A 12513-nucleotide genomic window follows, 5' to 3' on the forward strand; every position below is an offset into this window, starting at 1 on the left:
GCACAGAGAACAGATAACAAGTGATGTTTGCCATCAGTTTACCGCCAGGCTGGTGCAGCATTGCTTTGACAGGGGTCTATTACAGCTGGTTTACGTTTATCTGCAAAGCACCAACAAGCCAGACTTCTTCCCTCCTCACTGCTGGGGACATTCATGCCACATCTAAATGACCCCACAGCAAGGCACTACAGAACATTACCTCAATGTTTTCCTCAGTGCCACCAGCACAGCTTGCAATTACTGTGAATCATGTTAACTGATTTTCATGTGGGAACAAGAAAAAGTATCCAGTGAAAGGCTTTTAAGAATCCCAAATGCTAGAAATGACATGTTAATCATCTTTCAGACAGGCTCTCTCTGTTTGAGAGGACTGACATCTTCCTGCGTTAACAGCTGCTGAACGGCGGGACTCGAATCGGCTTATGACAGTGTAAGGCTGCACTTTTACCATGGAAGGATGATCCTGTGCTCTTTCCCTTCCACAGCCAGATGCCTCATGCCCCACCAATGCTGACACAGACACTTCAGCAGTATTGTGGATTGTCCAGCTTACCCAGCTGCCTGCACACTCATACACTTGCTACTGGCTGAGCATGGCCAAACATCAGCTTTGCCACCTACCTAAAGGACTAATTACACAAGGGCAACTGTGTGTGATAAAAGGCAAACAACTCAGCCACAGTCTGCAAAATATTCCCTGTGTTGCATCAGTGACAGGACTAAGCCCAATTAGCCTCCAGATTTGAAGCAGAGATGAGTACCTGTGGCAAGCAGCTGCAGGAGCAAGGAACCTGCCCAGATCAGTGGCAGTCAGGAGAAGGTATGGGACTGTCTCTTGTGGGTTTTACAGATTTCTGAAAAATGCACCAACAGGCCTGCACTACGTAAGCTGAGAGTTGAGACTCCTTTTTCCTAAGAATGTCTGAAAATTCAGGTGGAGGGAGAAATCTTTCATTTTATAGCAAAAAGCTATAAATATCATAGATTTCCTGCAGCAGAATAGGGGAAATTCCACTAGGGAAATTTCTCTGGTGGAAACCGTTAGAAATGGGATTATTTAAAATGCACTTGAAATGCACTTGCCCTAGGATGGTGAGGTACAGCTGGCACTCCCATATCCCCAGATTAACTGCAGGGAAGCCCGCACTGAGTCCCCAGGCTGTCCGCTCTCTGTACCACTGTGTGACCAAGCGCGTGCAGTCCATGGCACACCAAGCACCATGGGTGTCACTGAAGAAGAATTTCCTTAAAAACAGGAGGTTTTTGGTGACAGATTGCCCAGCCATCTCCACCTTTTCTTCAAAATCTTTCTCCCAGACCTGGGCAGAGGAGTCAGTGTTTTTTCTCACATTTCTGTGTGTGTTTCAGTATATAACTTCAATTCAAATTCCCCCTGAACTATATTTTGTATCTTGAACTCATCATCATCCTTAAATTATTTTTCATTTCTCTTCTTTGTAATCCAGCTCTTCCGTATCACAAGGACCTGGGGGCAGGACATTATCCTCATTAGGGATGCATTCAAACCCTTAAAGCTAAGTCATTTTGGGTTTTCTTTCTCATTAAAATACATGACACATCAGCCTACTGTACATCATTATGTTCAAACGTCAAGTTTTACTATGGATGTTTTTTCTTTATTTCTGTTTCTTTTAAGTATAGAAGCACTCCTGCAAACAAGGTCTGGGAGTTCAAAACAAAAGTTATTTTAAGAGCAGCTTTCATTTTAATAAAAAACTGCCAAAATAAGCTTTAAAAATTGGCAAAAAAATCTTTCCAGCTGTCTCACTGCCTGAAGCTAATTATAGAATTAAGTATTGTTGTCTGTATGGCACACAAGTGATTTTCTATGACACTTCAAGCTGTTCCCATCTAGAAACGTGAAAGCATTTTGAGATAGCGACTGATTGACACAAACCAGATGTGCCTGGAAAGCCTTAAGAAAAGTCTGAGCCAGACTTATGCATCCCTGCTGCACGTGAATCGCATCTCCATGCACATGTATAAGCAAATTGCATGTCACTTCTCTGTGAAAGCTGAAATAAGTTTTAGCTGAAATGAATGAAAAGATGAAGAAAGGAGTTACACAGATAAGTTCTTATGAAAAAAAGTAGTGATTCAAAACTTCAACTCTGCTTGTGATTCAGGGATCCTTGGCAAGACTTTGTTTTTGTGTGGTGAGGTATTTGGTTGTAGGTTTTGTTTTTGTTTTTTTGTTTCTGTTTTGTTTGGGGGTTTTTTTTAAAGTATTTCCATTGAAACTTTAATTATTAGGTGTCATTTTCTGTCAGAAAGATGCTGTGAACATAATTATTTCATACTGGGAAATCTGGGGCAAAGAAGTTACCTCCAAGGTCACTGAAACAGTCAGAGATAATACAAGCAGAGTTAACCCACCTCAGAGTTATCCCAATCATTGGTATCTTTGCAGATTAAAAATACACTTTGCAAGTAAGAAACCTATTCTGTTGCCACTACCTTTTCAGTTTCCCTGTTTTACACATAATGACTTCTCTCTGAAAAAGAACTGACAAGAGGCTTTAAAACAGAGGTTTTAATAGTGTACACCTAAACAGCAGTGAGTACGTTGTACCCAGCTCCCCTGATGGTCTCTTATCCAAATGATGTCCAGTCTGGGACAGTTCAGTTCCAAAGGCAAAACAGTTGTCACGACTGAACATCAATATACTTTCTGATCATCAGTCCACTGTCATGCAGTAGGAGATGTTAATTTCCTCATGATTCAGAGTTAAAAGCCCCAAAAGCTGCTCTGTGCCTTCCCAAGGCTGGTTAGTACATTCTCACTACCCCAAGAATTTGCCAGCTCATGCTTCATACAAACGGCAAATGTCTATGTTCGAATTGTAGCTGATGTGCAAAGCAGCAGCATCCCACAGAAACTTCCAGTACAGGAACCATCAGTGCCTGAGCCACACTCACTTCATTTTCCACTGAAAGCCACAGAGCAACAAGAACACTTCTCTGTGCACCAGAGCCACGTCTCATCTGCCCAGCTGCTGCTCATCAGCTGCTCAGAAGTGCTGCATGTGCCCAGCCAGCAACGATGCTTGCCTTTGGCCAGGGAGGAGGTAGGGTACGGAACACTTGTCCCCAGATTGTTACTTGCACCCAGATTGTTACTGATACCATTCTTATTACTGACGATTTGGTACAATAGCCATATAAACAACCCTCCTAAGATGCATTTTGGTTCTTTGAAGACACAATAATTGTAGGGAGCAGAGAGGTGGCATACAGCTAAGTCTAAAGTATGGTGAAAATGTCCTTAAGCAAAACTCTGATAAAGAAGTGTGTCTCCCTTTGAAGCACATAATTTTTCTTCATGAAGTACAATAGGATTGCTCTCCCAAAGAAAGCAGAGTGCCAACTGAAAGCACTGCAGATTAGTGGACAGAGAATATTTTCCTCTCTGAATTCTCCTCTTGTCACCTCTTTCCTTAAACAGTTAAGAAGTTTGCCAGCTCAAATCCAAGTGCCTGAGACTGCAAACCTATAAAATAATCATACAGCTGGAGCAGCAGTAATGCAACAATTCAGGATGTAACCTCAAAACCCCTTTTCTATCATCAAATCTCATTTCCTCGTTTGAGTATTAGGTATTCCTGAGCATAAATATGAAAGCAAAGCTTTTCTACCAGGAGAAAGCTGTAGATATATTGTAGCATTGAAGATGAAATGCATTATACACATGCAAAGACACAAATAAATGCATATACCTGTGTGCGGGAGAGCTGAGCACGCACACGACCAATGTGATCAAGCAATGCCCATTTATTACAACTAAGAAAGCCCTTTTATAATGTTCTCCTGCACACGTGAGTAACATGCAGTACAAGTCCTCAAGATGTGACAGTTAACTTAGCCCGCGCTTTAAACGTTCTTATGATTGGATAAAAAGTGCCACATCAGCCTTGCCAGGCTTCCTGCCTTGTGTAACTTCCTCTTCTGTCCCAACCCCTTCCGGGGGTTGTTTGTCTCGTCGAGTTTCTCCCCCCTCATTCAGGGTCACATCCTTATCGCATTCTTGCTCGGCTGAGGCTCTTATCAGCCTTGTTCTCATGCAGGATTGCTCACATGGCCATTCTCTCGCAGAAAGCCCTCTAGAATCCCAACACCTGTGTGTGTCTGAGTAACGAGAAACTTTGCTGTCCTGATGTATATATAAACTGTAGAAATGAGAGGAACTGCTAGACCCTCAGGACTGGCAAATTTAATGCACAGGTGATAAGGAAACAACATTTAATTAACTCTTTGAGAAAATATACCATAAATACTACTGAAAAATGTAGAATTCTGTGAAGTTAATAAGTAGAATTAAGTGAAGTTCTAATTATGAGACCTCTGTTATACTTTTCAAAATCAGACATTAATCTCATCAAAATAATCAGCTAATGAATGCAAATCCTAACACGCTTGCTCCAAGAAGTGGAAAACATATTACACAGATTCACAGAATCATTTAGGTTCGAAAAGACCTTGAAGATCATCCAGTCCAACCATTAACCTAACACTGACAGTTCCCAACTACACCATATCCCTCAGAGCTATGTCAACCCGACTCTTAAACACCTCCAGGGATGGGGACTCCACCACCTCCCTGGGCAGCCCATTCCAACGCCTGACAACCCCTTCTGGAAAGAAATGCTTCCTGACATCTAGTCTAAACCTTCCCTGGTGCAATTGAAGGCCATTCCCTCTTGTCCTATCACTTATTACTTGGTTAAAGAGACTCATCCCCAGCTCTCTGCACCCTCCTTTCAGGGAGCTGTAGAGGGTGATGAGGTCTCCCCTCAGCCTCCTCTTCTCCAGACTAAACACCCCCAGTTCCCTCAGCCGCTCCTCGTACGACCTGTGCTCCAGACCCTGCACCAGCTCCGTTGCCCTTCTCTGGACACGCTCGAGTCATTCAATGTCCTTTTTGTAGTGAGGGGCCCAAAACTGAACACAGGAATCGAGGGGCGGCCTCACCAGTGCCGAGGACAGGGGTCAGATCCCTTCCCTGTCCCTGCTGGCCACGCTAGTGCTGACACAAGCCAGGATGCCATTGGCCTTCTTGGCCACCTGGGCACACTGCTGGCTCCTGTTCAGCCGGCTGTCAATCAACACCCCCAGGTCTCTCTCTGACTGGCAGCTCTCCAGCCACTCCTCCCCAAGCCTGTAGCGCTGCTGCGGGTTGTTGTGGCCTAAGGGCAGTCCCCGGCATTTGGCCTTATTGAAACTCCCCCAGTTGGCCTCAGCCCATAGCTCCAGCCTGTCCAGGTCTCTCTGCAGAGCCTCCCTACCCTTGAGCAGATCAACACTCCCACCCAACTGGGTGTCATCTGCAAACTGACTGAGGGTGCACTCGATCCCCTCGTCTAGATCATCAATAAAGATGTTAAACAGGAATGGCCCCAAAACCGAGCCCTGGGGGACACCACTCGTGACCAGCTACCAAACAGATTTAACTCCGTTCACAACTCTTTGAGCCCGGCCATCCAGCCAGTTTTTCACCCAGAGAAGTGTGTGCCCATCCAAGCCTCAAGCGTGTGCCAATCCTGGCAGCCAGTTTTGCCAGGAGAATGCTGTTGGAAACAGTGTCAAAGGCCTTACATTGTTGTCAAGGTAAACAACATCCACAGTCTTTCCCTCATCCAATAAGCAGGTCATCCTATTGTAGAAGGAGATCAGGTTTGTCAGGCAGGACCTGCCTTTCATAAACCCATGCTGACTGGGCATGATCCCCTGCTTGTCCATTATATGACTTTTAATGGCCCCCAAGATGACCTGCTCCATGACCTTCCCTGGCACTGAGGTCAGACTGACAGGTCTATAGTTTTCTGGATTGTTCTTTCTGCCTCTCTTGTAGATGGGTGTCACATTTGCCACCCTCCAGTCCAATGGGACCTCCCCAGTTAGCCATGACTTCATGGAAAGCCGCTTGGCGAGCACATCTGCCAACTCCTTCAGCACCCTTGGGTGTAACCCATCCGGTCCCACAGACTTGTGTGCATCCAAGTGGTGCAGCAGGTCTCTGACCACCTCCTCTTCAACTGTGCTGACCTCAGTCTGCTTCCCCTCCCCATCTCCCAGCTCATGAGCCTGGATGTCCAGGGAACAGCCAGTTCCACTGCTAAAGACTGAAGAAAAGTAGGCGTTGAGCACCTCAGCCTTTTCCTCATCCTTCATTACCATGTTTCCCTCTGCATCCAGTAGAGTCAATTTACATAAAACAAACAAATGTTAAGCTTTTGGAGACACTATTGCACCTTTAAATACATCATGATTCAATGACTTTCTATCTTACCTACAGTGCAGATTACTTTTTCTTACAGTCAGGCTGCTTGCCCGACCCATTCAAGGCAAAGCATCACCTAAGGAGCAGCACTGCTTAATAAAGAACTCACAGACCATGCCAACACACGTGTCCTACGGACAAAGAAGGATCACTGCTCCAGTCACATTTTAGGCATCACACTTGGAGATCACACTTGTGGGATCATTCATTATTATTTTACTTTCTACTCAGCATGTCTTAAAGCTAACAAAACCCTTAATGTACTTGTAGTACTTGCAGTCCACCACAGCAGTCCAGGGATTTAATTATCAATTACTTTAGAGTCAGTTTTATGAGTATTAGTATTATATATGGGCCAAACCACCCATCTTATCAGTGCTGCTTAAACAGATTGCTACATTACGAATCGCATGGCAAAGGGGAATAAAATCCTCATTATGAGGCACTGCTTCTGTCGTCGATACTGTGCCATGGCGATTTCAGTTTAAGAGCCTCCATGGTACCTTCTGCTTCTATTACCCCAGGGCAGGACTGAAATCACTAGGATTAGAAAATGTATTAAAAGCTCAGGATTAAGCTGCAAGAGATCCTGATTAGCAGTCTTGAAGGCAGGACTGGTATCCTGGAGAGAAAAATAACTCTTAGTCCCCAGCTGCTTTTGCTGCAGTCAGCCAAGCTCTCACACCCCACAACACTCATGAGCAAGGAAGGGTCTTACTGGCTCCACTTCCAGTATGCTGACCACTTGTTCATGTGTTCATTATGTTTGCTTATATTGATAAATACTTTTCTATTGAAGCTGTATTTAATTGTATTTCTCAAATATTGCATCAAAACTAGTAATGAAGATTAAAGTTTAATACCACAACTAACTGTTAAATTAAGGGAAAGTGGTTGAAAATGTGGTGTTGGGTACCTTAAAACAATTAGCTAGATGGTGCCTGGCCCTGCTCTGAGCCCCTCCCGTCAGCCCCACACCAGTTCTGCCACGCCAGAGGTTGCTATCCCATCCAGCCTCTCTATGGCAACCAGGGACCCATCTCTGGTCTTTGTTCATGCACTGGTGTGGACACAGCCACAGGAACCAGTTCTCTGCTGCCTTTCTATTCCTATGCCAGTCTCCTCCTGTCTGCTGTCACTTGAGTCTCTTTCATAAGCAATTCATTCTTCTTAAAAGGGATTATTAAAGACAGAAATAAGTCATACATTGCTGAGAGGAAGATCGTCAATTGAGGCATACAAGGAAAAAGGCTTTGGATAGGGAAAAGGTAATTATAAGACAATCTTGCATATATAATTGGGAAATAAAATACCAAAAATAAAAGACTGTAAAGTAACTAGTATACAATATCAGAAATACATGAAAGATCAATAAGGGAAGACACTGAATCAACAGAGAGCAATGAGAAGTACTTTGCAACAGAATAAGATGTTGCAGAAAAATTAAACACATTCTTCACCTCGCAAGAAAAAAGGTGAGATGCCAGAAGTGAAAAAAATGTGTCCTGAGGTGGACAGTGAAAAACTAGAGACATTAGCAACCTCTCCAGAACAAGTCTTGGGTAATTTAAAATCAATAAAAACAGTCAGAGCCCAAAGACCAGATGAGACACACTTTGGGATCCCGAAAGAGATGGCAGACAGATTATTGGACTACCATGAGTTATCTTTGAAACAGCAAGGTATCAAAAGACTAGAGAGAAACAAACAAAATAACAGTTGTAGGAAGGAAATTATGGAGAGCTATGAATTAAATCTGACCTCCAAAACAGACAAGGTCCAAGAAATAATCAGTGATAAAAGCAAAAAATCCCAACTTTTGAGAAATAGAAAACTTTATGAAACACTTTAGTGAAACAGGAATTGCACTAACAGCTAGTGCAATTTCCTCATGCATACTCATGCAGTGGCATTTTTAAAGGCAGTATTACAGCCAATAAAAAGGACTGATAGGCTGATACTGTTTAGATTTTAGAATGTCACATAATATAGGAAGACAGTAAATAAATACATAGAAGACAAGTTCCTATATGGATTAAAAATGGCTAAGGAAAACTCATGTCTGCAACCATCAATGATGCAGGATGATATGGATGATGGATGGATGATGGATGAATAAAAATCAAGACAACCTTCATTTCTGAGGATCAGAAAAGTCAGTGTATTTGTTAATAGGTCCTGTTTGCATATTCCTCTCACATCTATCTCCCACACTGGTTCCTGTTATGAAACAGCTTGCCCTACTCATATCCTGAACTTGCAGCCTCTTACAGTTTCATTTAAGTGGAAAATATGATTCAATTGCTCTCTACACCTGTATTCCCATGTTCAGTGCTGACTGAACTCAACTCACAGGGATGAATTGGTATTTACTACCCAGCGTGCAATCTTGGAGTGACTTCTGAGACACATATACAGCTGAGCTTGGTCAGCTTCTGCTAATGACATCAACATAAATAAACTCCACATGCAGGATCAGATAGTAAAGCATAGTGGCAAGAGGCACTGTGTTACAGAGAATGTTGATGTTCTGATAAACTTCAAATCCTGGCAACCTGTATTACTGACTGATACTGTCCTCTCAAGGTAAGTCAAGAGACTCTGGTCCATTTCCATTCTAATATTCTCTAAATTTATTCTGCAGCTTAGTATGGAGAAATTGACACCAGGGAGAGAGAGTAATAGTTTTCAAATACCTGCAGAGAGGCGAAAACCCCATGTCCACTCCAGATAAAAGAGGAAGTAAATTGCAACAAAGGGGATTAGGCAAAACACTAGGGAAAATGTGTAATTGAAAGCAGGCAATGCATTGGAGTAGCCTGCTTTCAGAGGATGCAAGATCTCACATTGAAGGTTTTTATAAATAATATTTCATTAACAGGTTAAATAAACATTTATCAGAAGTAATCCCATCCTGGGGCAAGAGGAGGGACCATATGACCCCAAGTCATTACTTAGCTTTATCCTTTATGACTATTTTTAAAAATCTCTGCTGTTTTGTAGGCTGTTAAACAGCTGCTATGCTTCACTCTGGCAATGGCTGATTTTCAGTTGTCTCTGAACTTGCTGCTGTTTAAATGTATGTTGTTAAAACCTTCAAGATTTTCCAGGCTACCAAGGAATGTCCCGTAGAGGTAATTATTATCTCTGCCTTGAGGCATTGTACACTTCTCCTTCCGACTCTTCTCTTGCTTTTCCCTCCCCTGTAATTCTGCCCAGGGTCATGCTGAGCTGGGTAGTAGCTGGGAAGAAAAAGGTATTAGAAATGTTGTCTCCAAACGGGTGGGTACCAGGGCTTCAGAGAATCAAGATCTCTGCTGGCACATCTGAACACTGCCCAGGTTTTCAGAGCACAACATGGTGGGGAATGTCATAGTCAGACTGAATGACAGGGTCTTCATGATGGAAGAAAATGTCCCATTATCTTCTGCAGGAGAAAAGCAAAGATTTTTCAGGCATTTACAAGGAGGAGGAAGATAAAAAAGAACACAATAATAATTATTACTGAAATTGGTTCTCCTTTGGCAATGACCTGTTAGAAAGCCTTTGCAGAAGTCCCAGACTCCCTAGTAAGGCTTGCTGCAGGATAAAAAGACACAACTCAAAGAGCGCTGTTGGAGTTTTGTAGCATCAGGTCAAGATGTTGCTCATTTTGTGATATTTCTGTCTAAAAAAACCCCCAACCTCTTATTGGTGACTACAGTTAAAGACAAGGAAAGAAATTTCATACTTTACCTGAAGCATCAGGATGATAGAGGCTGGGAGCACTCGTTATTTCTCCTTGCTGATGAAGACAGCTACCTGAGGATCTTTGACTTGCAATAAGAATCCTGCTCTTGGCAGATGGTAACCTGGATACTGCACCCAGTCCTAACTGTGGCTTGAGTATCATGGCAGATCGATAAAAACTTGGTGGGACCTCGTAGTGAGTATATGGTGGAGGGCAAAATTCATCTTTTGCAGGCCTTTCCCCAACCTACAGAAAAATCATTAACACAGATATTATGCAATAAATCAGTAAATCTAGAAAATATGGAGCTCTAAATTGCTTATAAAGGCTAATTTTCCCTTGTTGTGAATATGGGCTTCAGAGCAGTGCAGATTGATCATCACTTTCAAAAAATGACGGTGTTGCTATATGAATTGCTCTCCAAAAATATGCACATTATGTTCCCAACACACTGCTAAACCCAAATAAAGAATTGATCTCTCCCCCAAAAGAATATAGACAAATGGAAAATCTTCAATTAGTGAAAATGAAGTTACTGTTAAGTTCTGAAAGGTAATATAATTTACAGAATAGATGCACCAAGAGGGTGGATTATTTATTAGAAGTTAATTAAAATATTATTACTGAGATACAATCTTGGGGGAAGTCAGTTTTAACTTAGATAGTTAAAAATAAAGCTGAAGGTATTTTAAGTTCATTTTATCATAGAAATTATATTTTCAAATCTTCTGTGTGAGGAAAAAACCCCAAAACCTCCACATGTTCTTACTGCAAAATGTTCATTGTAATCTATGCCCCTGAAGTTCCTGAAAAGAGACCTGGTTGTGGAGGTGGACACGTTTCTGTAAGTTACATTTTCAGGGTGTTGTTGAATATTCCAAATCAGAACTATAGAACCCAGCTGCACATTTGAATTGGAGAAAAAAAGCAAATTTACAAATGTGAAACATTCACTGTCTATCATAAATCGATGCTGCTTTGCTAAAATCAGTAACAAATCTCTCGGTATTTTAATGGACATATATTGTGAGGACAGCACAGTAACTCCCAGGCTGGAAGTATTTTCAGCAAACTGGCTGTTAGCAGGGAACCTGCAGTAGGGCAATGACCTGGTTCCCCAATTCAGCCCTTGCTTCTTGCTACACTCAAGATGGGCTTTGACTCCCAACTTGCTGTGCTACTTCATGACTTGGGACAAGGACGCAGAACAATGTCATTAGTTTTCATCTCTCACTGGTGAAGAATCGTTTGCTCCTCTGGGTAGAGCCCAGCTTCTTTACCATTTTCTTATATATAATGCAAAATCATCACGCTGTAGAAAGAATCCATGGAGATTTTTTTCAGTGTGTTCCATTTAGGCCACAGGAAAAAAGCCCCACAGTTTAGGAAATAGGAAATCTGAACTAAATTTGTTTAAAAATTAATCAAAAAGTGCCATAGGCTACCTAGGAAGAAATGTAACTGCCAATTAATTAATTCTGCTGTAAGTTATAATGCACATAATATGCCAAATCAATTTCTGTTTAGCAATCATAAGCATTTAGAATATGCACTTAAAGCTTTGATCCTAGTTGCTTCAAGAGCTTTAATCCTAATTTAGCAAATCTTTAATATGCTAAAAGAGGCAAGATTGGCCTTAAACTATTAAATACAGAATTTCTGAGGCCTTTGCGCAGGAACTAGGAGAGCAGATGCAACAAACACTGATCATTATATTTTTGCTCTGTATTTTTTCCTTTGTTTGCAGTCCTATTTCCTGCCATTAGATCTTCCCATTTTCTTTTTTATTATATTCCTGTGACCTATTTTTACAAGTTAAGATGCAGGTTTTTTTACTGTATAGATGATTCTCTAGACTTGGACTACAGAAGATATTTAGCTTCTTATTTTCAACTTCTGGATTGTTTTTCTGGATAAACTTTTCTCTCTCTGATGAATTTATTTCCATCAGATTCCAGTATATACTTCCTGTTATTTCATATTTAACTGGCAGTGAACATACCAATGCCAAGTACTTCAGTATAAGGAATGGAGAAAAGCTTTAAATATAGAAACCATGCATTTTGTATAAACTGGGTCAGTTTAGCCAAACCTTCAGTCACCTCATATTTTTTTCTTTTTGACAGTATGCTAGGAGTAACACAGAAGGGCAACAAACATCCACACAAAACCAATCAATCACAAGTGTAAAACATCTTCTCAACCTGAGAGAAATGAGAATGAATTAGAATAGAATCATTAAGGTTGGAAATTTAGAATAGAATCATTAAGGTTTGAAAAGACCCTTAATATCAAGTCCCACTGTAGTTTACCCAAATATCTCTCAAGAAATAGTTGGGTTTTTTGAAGAGTGCAGTTTTGGGGGACATAAACTTGCTATGAAGACATATATTTTTTCTTTTCTAGTCAACAGTGAATTCATGAAGTGTAAAATTCAACTGATCTCAATAGAATTGTATCCAATTTTTGATTATAAGGCCATTTT

At 41.5% G+C, this 12513-nt stretch overlaps 1 protein-coding gene across 1 annotated transcript in view; it reads right to left on the reverse strand.

The window, feature by feature from the left end:
• Positions 1–12513, reverse strand: part of MTUS2 (microtubule associated scaffold protein 2) — a 320319-nt gene that overhangs the window by 184835 nt on the left and 122971 nt on the right. The window contains exon 5 of the mRNA XM_074901374.1: positions 10034–10274. Coding sequence (XP_074757475.1) covers positions 10034–10274 — 241 coding nt within the window. The remainder of the gene's footprint in view (positions 1–10033; positions 10275–12513) is intronic.

This window comes from Athene noctua, chromosome 1 (genome assembly GCF_965140245.1).
Source record: "Athene noctua chromosome 1, bAthNoc1.hap1.1, whole genome shotgun sequence".
NCBI lineage: Eukaryota > Metazoa > Chordata > Aves > Strigiformes > Strigidae > Athene > Athene noctua.